The sequence below is a fragment of the Schistocerca cancellata genome, chromosome 3 (genome assembly GCF_023864275.1).
Source record: "Schistocerca cancellata isolate TAMUIC-IGC-003103 chromosome 3, iqSchCanc2.1, whole genome shotgun sequence".
Lineage (NCBI taxonomy): Eukaryota > Metazoa > Arthropoda > Insecta > Orthoptera > Acrididae > Schistocerca > Schistocerca cancellata.
The window spans coordinates 883559420-883577920 of record NC_064628.1 but is presented as its reverse complement, the minus strand read 5'-3'; the positions used below and the strand labels follow the sequence as shown (position 1 = coordinate 883577920).

The window sequence follows — 18501 nt, the reverse complement described above, 5'->3', positions numbered from 1 at the left end:
GAGCCTGTGGAGTCAGTGCTACTGGCTGTTGGGCCAGAAACAGCCAGGAGAGAAACATCAGGAAGAGCATAAATGAGTTGGAAGTGGTCCAGTGCAGCAAGGAAGATGGACCATGAATCGAAGGCAATTTCAAACTTCAGGTGAAGTGGAGGCAGCAGAGATGAGTCCTGGGCAGGGGGAGTTTATGGACAGGTGAGGCACCTTTGAAGCAGCTCGTTGGTGCATGGGAAGTGCCGTGCGTGATGTAGAAGCCGTGCTGCCCATCTGTAGCATGTGAGGGTGTTACCAAACAGTGCTGAATCAAGTGAGTGATGTCCTGGGTCAAATGGTGCAACTGCTGACTCCGAAAATGGGAAATCTGCAGGAGTGATAGTTTCTGCATGGAAACAGCCATGGTAAGGGGCAGATAGTATCAAGTAACTGGGACCAAGAAGGTTTGTCTGACCCCATAACAGAACATGTAATGCCTGAGAACTGCAGTGACAGGGCAAAAATTTGATACTGACAGGAAATAATAGAAATGGAACAGGCAGAGTGAACAGCTCGAGCATTGAATGCAGCTAATCACTGGAACACAGGAATCCAGTTTCACTAGCATAAGACAGAAACACAGGAGGATGAGGGACAAAAAAATATGGCTTATAATCATGATAGGTGATAAAGCAAAAATGTGCACAGACAAAATGCAAGAAAGCCAAAGGAGACAGCAACAACTTTGTTGGAATGTGGAGCAAAACCATGAGAGGAAAAAAAGACTGTGTAGTGCACACAAACACAGAAGGAAGGCCACTTGGTTGAGCAACAAGACACTGAAAAAGAAAGCATTGTTGCAGAAAACACAATTTTATTTCTTTGTCACTGTTGTATCATTGACTGAGTGTTGTCCCAAGTTGACTGAGTGTTGTCCCAAGGTTGCGATTGATGTTCACACACTGAAATAACAATAGTTTTCAAGCAAAATGTAATGCAAATTCTTTATCCATCTTTTTTTAAAGCAAAAATTCGGCAAGACTTGAAAACATGTATAACCTTTTTGACTGTCAATAATAAACTAAAATTCAAAACAGCTGTAATGCAAATATACTTTAAGAACATGTGTACCAACAAGATTTAAAAAATTTGAAAATCAGATGAATAAGCCCACGAAATTAAAAAGTTCCTGTTACTTTTTTTTATCACACCTCATACACAGCTATAACACTCTTTGACAATCTGCAAGTGGATATAAAATGTCTCAAAGACAGCAATTTTTTATATGTAGATTAAATTAATTTGTCCTTGACAACTCCTTTTATACCAAACAGAAAGTCTTGAATAGCAAGAAAAAATAGCAAATTAAAAGAACTGTTAATGGCCAGTAAGTGACCTAAATATCTTTCTTCTTTGGCTCTGCTGTCTTTGATTAGTTGATGCATTCCAAATAATAACATACAGGGTGTTTCAAAAATGACCGGTATATTTGAAACGGCAATAAAAACTAAACGAGCAGCGATAGAAATACACCGTTTGTTGCAATATGCTTGGGACAACAGTACATTTTCAGGCGGACAAACTTTCGAAATTACAGTAGTTACAATTTTCAACAACAGATGGCGCTGCAAGTGATGTGAAAGATATAGAAGACAATGCAGTCTGTGGGTGCGCCATTCTGTACGTCGTCTTTCTGCTGTAAGCGTGTGCTGTTCACAACGTGCAAGTGTGCTGTAGACAACATGGTTTATTCCTTAGAACAGAGGATTTTTCTGGTGCTGGAATTCCACCGCCTAGAACACAGTGTTGTTGCAACAAGACGAAGTTTTCAATGGAGGTTTAATGTAACCAAAGGACCGAAAAGCGATACAATAAAGGATCTGTTTGAAAAATTTCAACGGACTGTGAACGTGACGGATGAACGTGCTGGAAAGGTAGGGCGACCGCGTACGGCAACCACAGAGGGCATCGTGCAGCTAGTGCAGCAGGTGATCCAACAGCGGCCTCGGGTTTCCGTTCGCTATGTTGCAGCTGCGGTCCAAATGACGCCAACGTCCACGTATCGTCTCATGCGCCAGAGTTTACACCTCTATCCATACAAAATTCAAACGCGGCAACCCCTCAGCGCCACTACCATTGCTGCACAAGAGACATTCGCTAACGATATAGTGCACAGGATTGATGACAGCGATATGCATGTGGGCAGCATTTGATTTACTGACGAAGCTTATTTTTACCTGGACGGCTTCGTCAATAAACAGAACTGGCGCATATGGGGAACCGAAAAGCCCCATGTTGCAGTCCCCTCATCCCTGCATCCTCAAAAAGTACTGGTCTGGGCCGCCATTTCTTCCAAAGGAATCATTGGCCCATTTTTCAGATCCAAAACGATTACTGCATCACACTATCTGGACATTCTTCGTGAATTTGTGGCTGTACAAACTGCCTTAGATGACACTGCGAACACCTCGTGGTTTATGCAAGATGGTGCCCGGCCACATCGCACGGCCGACGTCTTTAATTTCCTGAATGAATATTTCGATGATCGTGTGATTGCTTTGGGCTATCCGAAACATACAGGAGGCGGCGTGGATTGGCCTCCCTATTCGCCAGACATGAACCCCTGTGACTTCTTTCTGTGGGGACACGTGAAAGACCAGGTGTACCGCCAGAATCCAGAAACAATTGAACAGCTGAAGCAATACATCTCATCTGCATGTGAAGCCATTCCGCCAGACACGTTGTCAAAGGTTTCGGGTAATTTCATTCAGAGACTATGCCATATTATTGCTACGCATGGTGGATATGTGGAAAATATCGTACTATAGAGTTTCCCAGACCGCAGCGCCATCTGTTGCTGACAATTGTAACTACTGTAATTTCGAAAGTTTGCCTGCCTGAAAATGTACTGTTGTCCCAAGCATATTGCAACAAATGGTGTATTTCTATCACTGCTCGTTTAGTTTGTATTGCCGTTTCAAATATACTGGTCATTTTTGAAACACCCTGTATATCATCAATATAATCTGAAGAATATCAGACTAACTAACTAAATGCAGAAGATACAGATACCATCATATGTTTCAACAATAAACTTGCTGTACCTAGCAGAATTATGTATATGTTGACCTAACCAATAGTAAAAGAGAACTGATGTAAAAATTCACCCTGTTGTGAGATTTTTTTCCTAATACAAATAGAAACAGGGAGAATTATTAACAGAAAAACAAGAGGTGACAAAATTTAGGACATAGCATTGGAGGCCACATATAAAGTGGGACTAGAAATGAGTGAAAAGAAACACACAAAAAATACATCACAAAATTCAGGAACACAGCAATCACATTAAAAAACCTATATACATAACAAGTTTTTGTTCTATATATCAATGCCTATGAAAGCTGTTGCGTTTCACAAAGAAGGTGCTGATATGCAGCTGGATTTTGCTGTCTTTGTTTATATTAATGTACGTAAAGAAAGGAAATTTGTTACAATAAGCCAACTGGTAATGTTCAGACTCTATTTTTATTATTACTTGGTCTTGGAAGCTTTCTTGCCTTAACATTTTATTTTCTCCATATTCAGAGTTTCTGATTGAAACTTCAAATAAGACACTAATTACTTGACTTTTTTTAATGTGACATCTGTGTAAATAATGTGCAGGTCCATATTTATGTGTGCCTTTGAGATAATGAAGTCATCAATTTAAATTGCTAATCAAGGATATTTTCTATAAACAACTGTAATGTTAACTCATTTGCATGAGCATCACTTTGTAGAAACATGGAAAGAAAAAACAAACTGCCCATATCAACTGCTGGAGTGTGACTCATCAGTGAAAATACACAAGGTCACTCAAGACTATATAAAGACTGAAGTACATCTCATTTGTGGGAGGTTTGAAAAGTTACCTGATAGTCAGGAAACATTGTTCCTTACAGTTTTAGGGAAAATAACTGAATATATATTTTTCCAACTGTATTTCATATTTTTTGTGTATATTTCATACAGTAGTTCCTCTGTCTAATTTATATTCATTCGCAATCTTTAAGTACATGAGAATGGTGACTTGTATTCTTTTCTCTTGGCACATTGCAATGCAGATTTTGGGCAAGCTTTTGTTAATGTTAATCTACTATGGTTTTTTGTATGATTTCAGTTTATTTTTACAAAATTTATTTCTTTTTTTCCCCCACAGGTGACCATCGCCCAACAACACCTATTTCAACTACTCATCAGCATCCTACATCTCCCAAGCCATCTACAACTGAATATCCTTGGTGGACTCCATCAACAACTACTTCAACTACAACTTCTACAACAACAACTACTACTACTACTACCACCACTAGCACTACTACAACTCCTAGACCCACCACAAGGCCTACAACTATGTCTACAACTGAATATCCTTGGTGGACACCTTCAACTACATCCACAACAAAGAAGCCTCCAACTACCAGACCTACAACTACATCTACGACTGAATATCCTTGGTGGACACCTTCAACAACATCCACCACGAGGAAGCCTCCGACCACTAGGCCTACAACAACGAGCACTACTGAAGAATACCCATGGTGGACACCTCCAAGTACAACAAAGAAGCCAACAACAAGCTCTACTACGGAACAACCCTGGTGGACTCCTTCAACTACCAGTACCACATCAACAGCTGCTCCAACAACTACAGTGACTACAACAGAGAAGCCATGGTGGAGCACAACACCACAGAAGCCCTTACCACCAGATTCAGGACCTTGTGAAGCTGGAGTCTATTATCCTGATCCTACAAACTGCAATGCATATTACAGATGTGTTCTTGGAGAACTGCGTAAAGAACTTTGTGCTGGTGGTCTGCATTGGAACCCAGACAAAAAGGTCTGTGACTGGCCCAGCGAATCCAAATGTGACACCAGTAAGTAGCTAAAATTTCGTCAATATCTTCATGTAAGCCTATTTTGTGTGTGTGTGTGTGTGTGTGTGTGTGTCTGTGTGCACGTGTGTGTGTGCATGTGCATGTGTTTGTGTGCACACACTGATGTAAGTCAATAAACAGTAAAAGTCGAAGTCAAGATTTGACCAACTTTACCAAATGTTGAGATTTGGTTCTTATTATTTTCTAGGTTCTTGTGTCTTCTCCAACAACTGATTAGCTGTTAATTTTTTTTAAATTTTAAAGTCTTTCATGAAGAGTTGCGTATTGTATTTTGAAATTATATTTGTTCCTCTATGGGCACCCTCTAGTGCCTCTTTAGACAGATCATATGATTAAAATCAGAAGGCACACATTTATTGATTTGTGAAAGGAATGATAGTGATTGAATGTCATGTGCAGTTGCGTTCTGTTGTTGTCTCAGCTGCCGTGTAGATAATGGACATTGGAATTTAGTAGCGACATTAGAAGCAAGAGCAAAAGTTCTGCATTTCTTGCCTTGAAGTACAGTAAGGTCCCCATTCTTCAGGATAATGTGGACATGAGACTGCATGGATGACCAAAATCATCGATAAACTAGATAACACTTTCTTACTAGTGGAAACTGCTGTTTACTGTAGTTATAAAACAGCTAACAACCTGAATAAGCAGAAATATTTCAGGAAAAAGAAAGAGAAGATGATGACAAAACATGCTGTACATCACATTTGAAAGCCCACTGTATTACTTCCACATTATTTTCCAGGAACAACAGGTTGAAAAATATCAAGTTTAAGCTCCTAGGGAAAGGACTAGGCAAAACATAGTCAGGAAATCAGCTTTGAACGTGTTACACTGGCAGAGTCCCTACATTTATCTGAAGATTAAATGGGAGATACCAGAAAAATGTCTGATGGTAAGTTAGGGCTTGCACCATCTCCTGGAGGAAAACATAAATCACGTCCATAATAATTTATTCTAAACAAAAAATATTCATTCTAATTATAACACATACTACAGATTTTTCTTAATATTGCTTAACTATTCATGGGTAATTCAGAATTGGACAATCTGCACCCACATAATTGGGAGCTTGATGTTGCATATCACACTGTACTGTTTAGGATGTTTCTGCCTGGACCAGTGTGATGCCATATTAATGGCTTTTTTATAGTGTGATAATTGCAGAAGAGTATAATCTGTTTAAAGAACATCTCTTACCTTTACATTGGGTCATGTTTCTCCCAATTCCTGTCTTTCAGCTAGCAAGAAATGTATAAATACATATTTTGTTGAAAATTTGGTTCATTGCTTTGCTGAATTTTGTGACTTTTAGAACAACTGATGACTGTAAGAGGAATGATGCATAATGCTGTATTAAGTTATGGGAGTGATCATTATGTTCATCTTTTTAGTGATCTGACATGCCTTGTCTTTTATCATAATTATCTACATTTTCAGTTGAAATTGGTTAGTGTTTGAGTGTGATCCTATCCCATATAGTGACATCTGATACATGGTTAGCCACAATATAACCTTCTTGAAAGGATGCTATAATCATATTTGTCTGTAAGCTATTCCTTATTGACAGTAGCGATTTAAGTACTGAAAGTGTTACTGCAGTAACATCGCCAAGTTGGCTGAAGAGCCAATGTGCTCTCTGCAACAAATAACCCCATAATCTCATGCCTACACACTCAACTTTCATTGTTCACTCTACACAGAACCATCTATGTCAGTAATCATGAACCTTTTCTCATAAAATATCCCTGATCTGTTGCATACTTCAATGGAGTGGCTTCATATGCTGCTTACTGTATGAAACAGTGTATGGACAACTGTTTGCACATGAGAAATAAGTTTCTACACCTTGCACTTAAAAGTGATACAGTAAATCCTTTTAGATGATGGCTATGAATAATTGCTAGTCTTACAGAATGATGTCTTCTACTCTACAAGTGTATGGAGGTCAGAATATGTAATCAGCCTAATTGCTTTTGTGTTTTATACATACGTTATGTTTCTATCCATAACAGTCAGTGGAATTTAGCATATAAATAAGGAATTCACTCTTTTTTAGTCAGCCTTTATGCGTATGGTAGCCAATTACCAGAAGGCAGTTGGAGTTTCACTCTGCATCCTCACACTGTCTTCTTACTGTGATGTTGCCTGCTGTGTATTATGTCACCATTTCTACCATATCTTTCTAGTGTATTGTCTATGTATATTTGATTTCATAAAATATCACATACTTTATGTTTGATTCTCATTTTAGCTTTCATGTAATTCCATGGCACACACAGAACATTTGAGTATATTCTACTGGTGAAGTAGTGATGATGTCCCAAGTACTGACCCAGTGAACAGAGGATATACAGGGAAAAAGGGGTACAGTGGCATACTAGAGATAAAATACTACATATTACTGACATACTCTGCATTGGAGCCTTGACTAATGCAATTATAAATTATTTTTATTTGTTTTAGTCTACAGTCACATCTTTATTTTGTCGAAAGACTCCAAGTTTCAGTATCAAGTGCATAGTATTGGCCTATAATGGCACTTGCTATTGAAATTGGTTGACATTTGGCAAAATAAAAGTGTGACTGTAGACTAAAGCAAACAAAATGATTGTCTAGTAATAAAATATGATGGTTGGGACAGGCTGGCTTGATCTGTGTCCTGCGAAGTTCTCTTTGTCAGACGCAGAAGGGTCATGAGTCAACCAAAAAAAGCTAAGCATAATGGAGATACTGCGAAATAATGCTGGAGATGCATAAAGGGAAGAGGAGCTCATTAACGAAACAAATCACACCAGTATTGGTGAAAGATGAGTATTCAGAGTATCCCGTTTGTCTGATCCAATTAACAACCATCCTTTTGTGGAACACATCATATAATACTTCTGAAATGAATTATAGAAATATATGGCACAACAGAAATTTAAATAGAAGAACAATGTTTGTTTGAGCATCATGTAAACATCTTGTAAGTTTCAATGAGGAATATATCTTGTATTTATTTATAAGTGTGAATAAGTCTGTATTTGTAGAAGAAATTCTTTAATACTTGGAGTTTGCTATTTGTTTACTTTAAAACTTTTCAGAAGAACCTTCAGAGACAACTGTAGGTAGCACTACATCTAGTACAACAGAGAATCCATGGTGGACACCAAGCAAACCATCTGAGACACAAGCAACTACGACCACTACGGAAGTACCTTGGTGGAGCACAACAAGACCACCGCGGCCACCAACAACTGAAGGGAACAGTGAATGGGTGACGACATCAAGGGTATGTACACAAATGTATCCTTCAGTATTTTGTTATTACAGATAACAGAGATTTATAAATGAAAAGCACAAAAATATGGATGTTTTGTGCCTTTTATTTGTAAATGTGGAATTTTTATAGCAAGCAGCAACGGAGTTACTTATAAAAATGTTACAGTGATATCTGAAAGCAAGAGAATTAAAGGTAAATAATCAATGCCACATTCAAATTATGGATTCAAATGTCTTATTTTTGTAAAATAAGAAAGATATTTAGAGAATGGAGAGACATGATGATGGCTGAGCTAGTTTAGGACACTTATATCAAGGCATTTTAGAGTGAAAGCTTATCAAAGCTGTGTGATGTCACTGGTTCCAGCCATGTGACCACCTCCCTGTGCTGTCTTGTGGTAGTCAGTGTAACCTCTGGCAGTGGTGACATCAGGCTATCAAGGCAGAGGTATAGCATAGCTGTTGTTATGAACTGAGAATTTGCTGCAAATTGTACTGCTAAATGTTTGACCCTGTCACCAAAATTTCAACATACCTCCATAACTCACAAAATTTTGTCAAACTACTCACAAAATAATGTATAATAGAAAATCCAGAGTGTATTGGTGGAATTGAAGGCAGCATAGTGATGGAATAAGAACAGGGAAGGGTTAGGTTGGTGAAGGTCAGTGTCTAACGAAGGTTGAGGACAGGAGGGTTACGGGAAGATACAATATATTGCAGGGAGAGTTTCCATCAACAATTCTCAGAAAAACTTGTGTTGGTAGGAAGGATACAGATGGCACAGGCTATGAAGCAGTCATAGAAATGAAGAATGCTGTGTTGGACAACATGCTATGCAGCTGGGTGGTCCAGCTGTTTCTCGGCCACAGTTTGCTGGTGGTCATTCATGTGTACAGTCAGTTTCTTGCTTGTCACATGCATGTAGCACAGTAGCTGCAGGTTAGCTTGTAGATCACATGACTTGTTTCACAGGTAGCCCTGCCTTTGATACGATAGGTGATGCCTGTGACTGGACTGCAGTAGGTGGTGGTGGGAGGATGTGTAGGATAGATCTTGCATCTAAGACTATTATAGGCATATGAGCCATGAGACAAGGGTTTCAGACCAGGGGTTGTGTAGGGGTGGACAAGGATATTGTGTAGATTTGGTGGGTGGTGTAATACCACTGTGGGAGGAGTGGGAAGGATATTGGGTATGACATTCCTCATTTCAGGGCATGAGGAGAGGTAGTCGAAACCCTGGTGGAGAATGCGAATCAGTTGCTCTATTCCTGGGAGGCACTGAGTTACAAAAGGAATGCTCCTCTGTGACCAGACAGTGGGACTTTGGAGGGTGGTGGGTGACTGGAGGGATAAGGCATGACAGATCCATTTCTGTACAAGTCTGGGAGGGTAATTACAGTCTGTGAAGGCATCAGTGAGACCCTTGGTATATTTCGAGAGGAACTGCTCATCACTATGGATGCAATGGCCATTGGCAGCTAGGCTGTATGAAAGGGATGTCTTGGTATGGAATGGGTAGTATAGTATAATAAAATAATGGAATAGATGATAATAATATGCGTGGCTTCTTAAAATGTATTGAATTAATGAGATTAATTTTTCGGCGTGAATGACAAGCACAATAAGCTGAGCTGTGCCTGGAAATAAGTCCGTATTAGTTCATATTATTTTGCAGGGCGGAGTAGTTTCTTTCTCCGCTGTAGATTTGTGCTTACCATTCTTTATAATACTATGTTTGGTCGCCGCGTTCACCTTTGAAGTCTTGACCGTGTTCCTATTAAGCTTATCGGATCTTCGTAATTTTCCAAAGTACACAGGTGGGCTTCAGTGGTTGTAATTATTGCACTATTTGAAATAACAACTCACACGACCTTTCTGTTAATAAAACAATACTGTATTTTTCTGAACGGTGCACATATAAAATCCACACTCCTCACTTATTCATAGCGACCCCAAAATGGCGGTCTACAATTACTCGCTAAAATATTGACGTGCTTCTCACTCTTTCACTACCCGAGCGCGAATCCCTCCTTGCTCCTACCGGTACCAGAAAAAATCCTCTGTTTATTAACAACTGAAAGTCAAAAAATACATGACGGTAGGCATAGGCTCTATGATGGGCTACCGCTTCATCTTGTCTCTTTGCCTTTAAGGAAGACGAAAACATAAAGAAAATGCAAAAGGTTTATCACAGTAGCAACTGTCAAAGTGGAAGTATTGCTGGTGGTTGGTAGGTTTGATATGGATGGAGGTTCTGATGTAGCCATCTTTGAGGTGGAGCTCATCATCAAGGAAAGTGGCTTGTTGAGTTGAAGAAGAGAAGGCGAAGTGAATGGGGGAGAAGTATTGAGGCTCTGGAGAAATGTGAGTAGGATGTTCTCACCCTCGATCCAGATCACGGAGATGTCATCAATGAATCTGAATCAGGTGAGGGGTTTGGGATTCTGGGTGTCTAGGAAGGATTCCTCTAGATGGCTCATGAATAGGGTGGCAGAGGATAGTGCCATGTGGGTGCCCATTGCTGTACTCCGGAATTATTTGTAGGTGATGTCTTCAAAGGAGAAGTAATTGCAGGTGAGGATGTAGTTGGTCATGGTGGCCAGGAAAAAGGTTGTAGGTTTGGAAGCCATCCGGTGTTGGCAAAGGTAGTGTTCAATAGTGGCAAAGCCAAGAGCATTAGGGATGTTATTGTAAAGGGAGGTGGCGTAGTGATGAGCAGGGCACCCTGTGGTTAAGGGAACAGAAACTGGGGAGAGTCAGTGAAGGTAAAAGACACTGACAATTTCCTCTGCTGACTCTAGATATATTACATCATACCCATTTTGTGTGTAGCCAGTTTATATAATTTAGTGTCTTAAAAAACTGGTGTTATATAAATAGGAAAATTTAGTTGAGAAAACTATAAAATTAAAAGGAGCTGAAATGGTTGGCCAAAATTTAACATCAAGAGGAAAATTTCTAACTACTACCAATAGAAATATGTAAAAGTAAAAAAAAAAAAAAAAAAAAAAAAACTATCCTATTTTTCAGGATTGTTGTTTCCTCCATCATCAAAGAGGAGCTGGCAGGAGAAGTGTAGAAAGGAGGAGTAGGTCACTCAGACCCAGGATGTGAGGGACTCATCTGTTTTTGGGGTGAGGAGAGACAAAGATGAAAGGGGACACTTCAGAGGAAGTTCATATATCAATTTTTTCTCCATATTATTCATCAGTCACTAATCATGTACATGATATGGATTTTGATATGAGTATGATAATGAGATCTTACATTAGAATTACTCATTTCATTTATATTTTACATTAAAATTTACAAACTATGTTTGGGATACCACACTATTATAGAATTCTATTATAGAATCAGTGTTTATAATACTGATTAAGAGGTTCTGCAAGTACCTCTCAGCGAAATTGTGTGGTTAGTCTCTCACTCCCAGGAGTAGTCTATTCTACAGCTTTATGCTAGTGTATTTAAATTTATTTTGGGATTTACATATTCTACTATATTCTAAACCTATATCATTTCTGTTCCTTGTTCCATAATTGTGGACAGTGTTTATTGAAGTTAATGTCTTTGGCTGTTTTTTTCATTGAGAGGAGAAAGACTAATATCTCTGTTTGGAATGCCTATAATTGATCTTACTGCTCTCTTTGTAACAAAAACACTGTTTTTGCATCGGTATAGCTGGCACATATGACATTTCCATCAGTTAAGTGAGAGCCAAAGATAGCATAATATGGAGACTGAAGCTGTTTTGTGCTGATACAGGGTTTCAATTTGCATTGTAACTAAACCACTCATGTTAGTTAAACACCCAACTACTCTATGTGTGAATCCAACTCAGTTATGGGCCGAAATGAATATGTAATAGTGTGGTAGATTCACAATCATTTATCTTTTCACATAGTTTATGGAGAAAAAAGTATATTGTTTTGCTTTTATTTAATATTAGTTCATTTTTGAGTGGCCTCTGTGCAGGCATTCCAACCGTTGTCAGTTTTCCCATTTCACTTTGTCTATTTTGGAATCAGTCGTTACAAGAGTTGTATCATCAGCATATATTACAGGCTTGTAGGGCAAACAACTAGGTGGATCATTCATGTACATTAGAAAAAGAAAAGGGCCAAGGACCATACCTTGTGGCACTTCTGTGGGAGCTACAATTATTTGTCGTATCAACTTGTTTCCCATTTTATAGATACAATTTGATTAATGATAGTTCATTGTGCTTGATACAATATTTTTTAAAGTTTGATATTAGGATATAGTGTGATACAGTGTCAAATGCTTTTCTTAGATCAAGGAGCATAGCACAGGCAAAAGAAAGGCTTTCAAAACAATAAACCAGGCTTAAAGACACATAGTGAAGAAGAGATTAGCTTTTTGTTCTCAAAGTAGCTGCATAGTTGCTCTTTTGTGCAGTGTTCTATGACCTTAGATATTGTGAGAATAATAGGTAGTTCCCCTACCCATTCTGCTTTTCACCTTGAGGGAGGAACCATCTGTTATGAAAAATTAGATACTTTGTTCTACTTATATATGTGGGTATTGGGCAGTACTTAGAATTTTACCTCTTGAAATACTGGCCAGTCATACTGTCTCCTTATAGTTATGGTATTAACTTCACCTCACAGTTTTGAATGCTACCTGTATAACAAAATGTAAGGTCACATTTAGAGATAATTCAGAATAAATGCAGAATGTGGGAACAATAAGTACAGTATCCCTCAAGGTCTGGCATGGCACTGAATGAATAGTTCTTGTTCTGCAGCAGTAGACAAAAGAGGATATGATTGGGCAGATAATATGTCATGGGGGAGAGCTTAAAGAAGAAATTGGGATCAAGCTAATCAGAACACACTTTCAAACAAAAAGAAGCAAAAAAGTCAAAATGATCTGCATTGGGTTTTCTCTGCACCAGAACAACATATCTGATCAGCAGTAATTTTCTGTATACAGTGCAACTATCCAAATTACACTGTATTTCCATACAATGTATAAAGTATGTAACAATGAGACATACATTACAGTATAAATATCATCTCTCTCCTGATACACTGATTAATACAAAACCAAAGGTGATCTGATGATTTCCTTATGTCTCACTCACTTACTTTTATAGTTTTCGTTCTATCTATATGAGATATCACAGTAAGAGTAACATGTAAGTTGAAAATTAAATGGGAGTGAATGACTGAACAGTCGGGAATTTTACAAATCAATAAATTGGTTCTCCTGCTATTTGGCATCAAACAAACTCTATGAAGATACAGGGGGAAAGTTCATCTCTACAGATAATTGGTGGATTTTCTTTGTGTACATTGATTTAAGAATAACAGATTTGTTCTCTGTAAAAGATTAATTGCTGTTAATGTTATTAAATTTTCTGCCTCAGCCTACAACTACCCAACAGCCATCAGAAGAAGTGTCAGAATGTATGAATGGTCAGTACTATCCAGTGGCTGGGTCCTGCAAGAGCTTTTACATTTGTGTCAATGGCCGCCTCATCAAACAAACTTGTGCACCTGGCTTGGTGTGGAATCAGGACCAAACTATGTGTGACTGGGGCTTCAATGTGAAGTGTGCAGATGATAGTGAAAGAGAAGGTAAGGAAATTTTTTGTTGTGTTTGCTAAATTTTTTCCACACATTTTGGTCATTTTAAGCTCTTTAGTGTGTGAACTTAAATTTATAATCTGACTGATATTCATTTGGTTACTTTGTTTCAGTCAGTACATCAAAAGAGCTATATTTTCTTAATAGGTTGCTTGAGACACATTTAAACAACAATAATTAGCTAAATGACCCATAACATTATTTCTCAGCAAGAAATTGATGTGATGTATATCGATGAAAATTGTGGAGATGGACCCATGAATTATAAACATTTTTCTTTTTTTTAAAAAAGGTGTTGAAGTTGCTGTTTATCTTAGCAATAATACTGGAAATTCCACCCCTTGTTGGGAAATGCCAGGAAAGATACTTGAAAAACGTGTTTATACTGCATAGTAAATACTCCAAACTAACCTTTATTTCCTTTTTCTTTTTGTCTCTCCCTTTCTTGATGTTGTCTGTTTATTTATGGTCTGTGAATACTCAAAATGACTTAACCACAAAAGCTCTGTGTTGAAAGCCATTAGAGAATAGATGCTAAAGTAAGCACTTTTTTGTTAGTTGTTGTTGCTTCACTTCTTGACGTTTATTCTCTTGGGGCTCACGAAAAGAACTCTTGTTCTCAAATTAAATCTATCTCCTTGCTTTTCTTTGTGCCATTAACAAAAGAGGACCATAGAGGAAAATATGTTTCTCATAAATTTCCAAGGAGACGTAACAGTTGGCTACTACTTACCTTCACCAGACCAGAGGAAATTCCAAGCACTGGCCTACAGAAACACATAAAATTATTACTAAATACTGGTTGTCTGGCTTCATCTGGCAGAGACCATTGTCATGTGTGTGTGTGTGTGTGTGTGTGTGTGTGTGTGTGTGTGTGTGTGTTTGTTTGTATGTTGTCTGTTTTCAATGAAGGCCATGTTGGTTGAAAGTTCACTTTCCAACAGTCTTTTTGTTGTTCCTATCTGCGACTCAGCATCTTTGCTATATGGTGAGTAGCAACTATCCTTTTCATAGTACTGGAAGATTATTACTCGTTCTCCTTTGATAGGAAGGGAAGATGACCTTCCCCCACCTATCCCTCTTTCCTCTGAAAGCTATGTTAGTTTTGTGACGACACAAGCTGGGATCTCTTTACTTCCTCTCTTGTTTTGCCATCTGCCTCCTTAAATTCATTTTATTTTAATTTTGGCCTAATTACCTTTAACATACATGAGTATAATCTGCATTTCCATAAAACAAAGAGGTTGGCCCTCAGTCTTAAGGAATATACCACCAGATCTAATTTTGTGCTTAGTTTTGTGTATGTAATTAATTTCCTAATTCATTTTGACATTCCTAGTTAATACTTTTGATATAGGGTGAAATCAGTAATTGTTTTGTGACTTACATTCTATTGTTGACTTATAAATAAATATAAATTGTGTACTAATTATAAACATTTGGAAGAAGAACTACTAGGATTCTATAAGTATTTATTTGGCTCTCTTCGAAAACATATTAGCAAAGCCAGCCCTTAATTAACTCAAAAATAATTACCAGGTTTGTCAAAAGTATTGTTTGCATAACTGTATCTGTTAATTTCATTAGTTAAATAAATAATTCAGCCTAACCTTTGTGGTACAAGAAACTGTTAAAAAGAACCAATTTTTCAATTTATTCAGTTAATTTAATGAGTCATGTTTTAATTGTAATTTCTGTAACTTAAAAATTGAACAATATATAGTTTCAGTGCCTATTATTGTGAGGATATATAAAGACCCAATTTTTGGTCCTGAGACAGTCACTCCACAGCCGATTTTCAGTCAAGAAACCTGTATTGGTTAGGTCAGCAATAATGCATCAACTTAACCATGAAATAAGTGTAACACAAATAGGCCATGTGTTAAAACAATGACAGGGTCTGTTCAGTAGTACCACATGCACCATATTATTCTTCGAGAACTGTGTGGTTAGGTTTTTACTGCTTATAGATGTTCAACGGTAAACTATTGTAGCAGTATGCTTACATTTTCCTGCAAAGTAGTAATGAGGCTTATCAAAAGTTAACCTATAGTGAACTGGCCATATTAACTGTGCAATATTGGGGGATTGTGAACATGAAAGGAAAGAACTGTGAAATGCAACTGTGCAACTGCCGGCTATATCATTTACAATAGTCAGTGCTGAACTTCCACCCCCCATTTTTCAGCCAGTATAACAATGCAGTACGTCAAACCCAAGAACTGTCAACGAAGAAATAAAGCAGGTGAATGTCACAGTTCCTTTTGCTTTAAAATAATTCTGTCGATAAATAGTTGGAACTTTGCTTCCTGAAGGTGCGGGTTAGCCAGTCGTCCCATTGCCTTCTTAATTTTTCAGTTTTATCATTTGAATTTTCCATTTAATAAATAGAGTCAAAGAAATGATAGAGGAAGCTCAATAAGATTTTTTGAGAAAGGAGGCATAAATTATGTACCATAAAGTTAAGTTCTTTAAGAAGTGATACAAGAGCTGCCAAAAGTTCTTCAAGAAAAATAATTGTACCATATTCTCCAATGAGTTGACCATTGCTGAGAGATGGAAACAGTACTTGTTTCAACTTCCTGGCATTGTAGATTTAGATCATCTGCCACCCACACTGAATAAAATAAAGAATCAGACAAAGGTAGCTGAAGGTGAACAAAAGTCCAGGAGAAGGATGGAAACCAAGCAGAAGTAATTCTAGCCAGAGGGGAGAGACTCCACAAGAGAATTCATCAGCTAATCAAAAGGATCTGGATTGTGGAGGTAATCTGAGAAGACTGAAAGACAGTGGTCATCTGCTCTAACACAAGAAAGGTGACATAATGGACTGCACCAACCCAGAGGAATTGCTCTCCTGAATGTCTGCTTTGAACAGTTGTCCACCTGTAAAGTGGATCGTATCCAACCATTTGCAGAAGAAGTGAATGGCAAATACCACAGCAATTTCAGAAAGGACCATTTAACTCTGGACAGCTATATATACTGCAACAGCTAGCCAAGAAATATGGTGAAGTGAGACAGAATGGCAAATTCTGGACAATATTGCTGATGCTGTCTCAAGAACAGCTTCAGTAGCATGTTACCTTATCTGTCAACCCCCATCTCCGGCATTACAGCAGAAGATCGAGAAGCAACACAGTGATGTCAGCTGAGGTAAGCAATTGCAGCAGATGAACAGCCAACTTCATATGCATGGCAATTGTAAAAACAACACCAGAATGGAAAAGCAGCCGTGTACTGTGTCTCGCCACCCAAGGAAATAAAGCCAGGCCAACATGAGTCAGTATGTGGCTACACTTCTCACTGGCAGCAACAATGCTCCCTCAGACCATGGGAGTTGTCAACCAAGAAGCTGACAGACAGCAGAGGAGGCAAATTCAATGACATTACCCCCTGCAGTGCCCAAGAAACCAGAAGGGGATGCCTAAGTATCAGGCAGTGATGGAGTGAATTGTGGAATGTGGCAGACAATTATTGTTGTTGTTACAGTAGGAGTAGACATAGTTAGATTTTGTAGTAGGTGTAGTTTTTGTTAATGACAGAATTAGTTGTGGTGATGGGAAGTAGGATGTAATGATGTTTATAGTACAATTAGTTGCTGATGTACAGAAAAAAAATTGTGGTTGGTAGTACTAATTTGTGTATGAATGAATACAGCCTGTGTTTAAATTATAAGCAACAGGCTACAATGTAATAAATAAATAAATATTGATGAAGACCTTCATGAACTCTTCATAGATTTTAAGAAGACTTACAATTGCATCCATTGGGAGAGCTTCATGAAATGTCTAACAGAGTTTGGAATGCCCAAGAAACTTGTCAGAGTAGTTCAAGTTTGTCTCACTGATTCAAAAGGCAAAGTGGAGCTCGGGAACCAGGTCACAGAGAGCTTTAACATAAAGACAGGACTGAGACAAGGATATGGCTATCCTGGTACTTGAAAAGATAATAAGGGAAGTTTCCTATCAGAATTTTGAAGGGATTGAGGTAGAAGATGAGAAAATCATACATCTCACATTTACTGTTGAAATGGCACTGTTGTCCAAATCTGAGGAAGAGTTAATGCAGATGAATGACAGTGTCGAGATGGCAGGGTTAAGACAGGTCTCACTGTGAATGAATCAGTGACTGAGTATCTGGTGATGAAGAGCACTCATGCCTATTCAAGAGGCATACTCCAGTCTCTGATAGTCAGAACCCAATCCTAGAGGAGACTTAATATCAGGGGATAAACTTTACAGAGGTTGCATCATGTGAAGCAGAAATCAAAGCAAGGATCCAAGCCACTTCAGTCTGATAAGCTTTTTAAATCACGCATTCTCTTAAGGAATTTCAATTTCCACCCATACAAAACACTGATTCAGCCTTCAGGGATACATTGTCATGAAACTCAGATTCTGTGGAAGAAAGACTTAAGTAATCTTCTCATTTTTAAGCAGAAATTCATAAGGAATATCTGTTGTCTGGTACAAGATTACATCATTGGGGAACAGAGGATCTGGCATAATTGTGTAGTGGATGAGATCTACAACACAAAGGATGCTGTAGGCCTGGTGAGAACAAAGCAGCTTATATGGGCAGGGGACATCATTTGGATGGATAGACACCGGTGACCTGGGAAATCCATGTATTTTACTCACTGCAGAAGAAGCCTACATGTCAGACCAAAGAAAAGGTGGAGGTATGGAATCCAGTTGCCTCATATCAACAT

General features: G+C 38.3%; 1 protein-coding gene across 1 annotated transcript in view; it reads left to right on the top strand.

The window, feature by feature from the left end:
• Positions 1 to 18501, top strand: part of LOC126176627 (probable chitinase 10) — a gene marked incomplete at its 3' end in the record, with an annotated part of 192366 nt that overhangs the window by 64075 nt on the left and 109790 nt on the right. Inside the window, exons 16-18 of the mRNA XM_049923786.1 lie at positions 4169 to 4888; positions 7993 to 8180; positions 13568 to 13778. Of these exons, the coding sequence (XP_049779743.1) occupies positions 4169 to 4888; positions 7993 to 8180; positions 13568 to 13778 (1119 nt within the window). The remainder of the gene's footprint in view (positions 1 to 4168; positions 4889 to 7992; positions 8181 to 13567; positions 13779 to 18501) is intronic.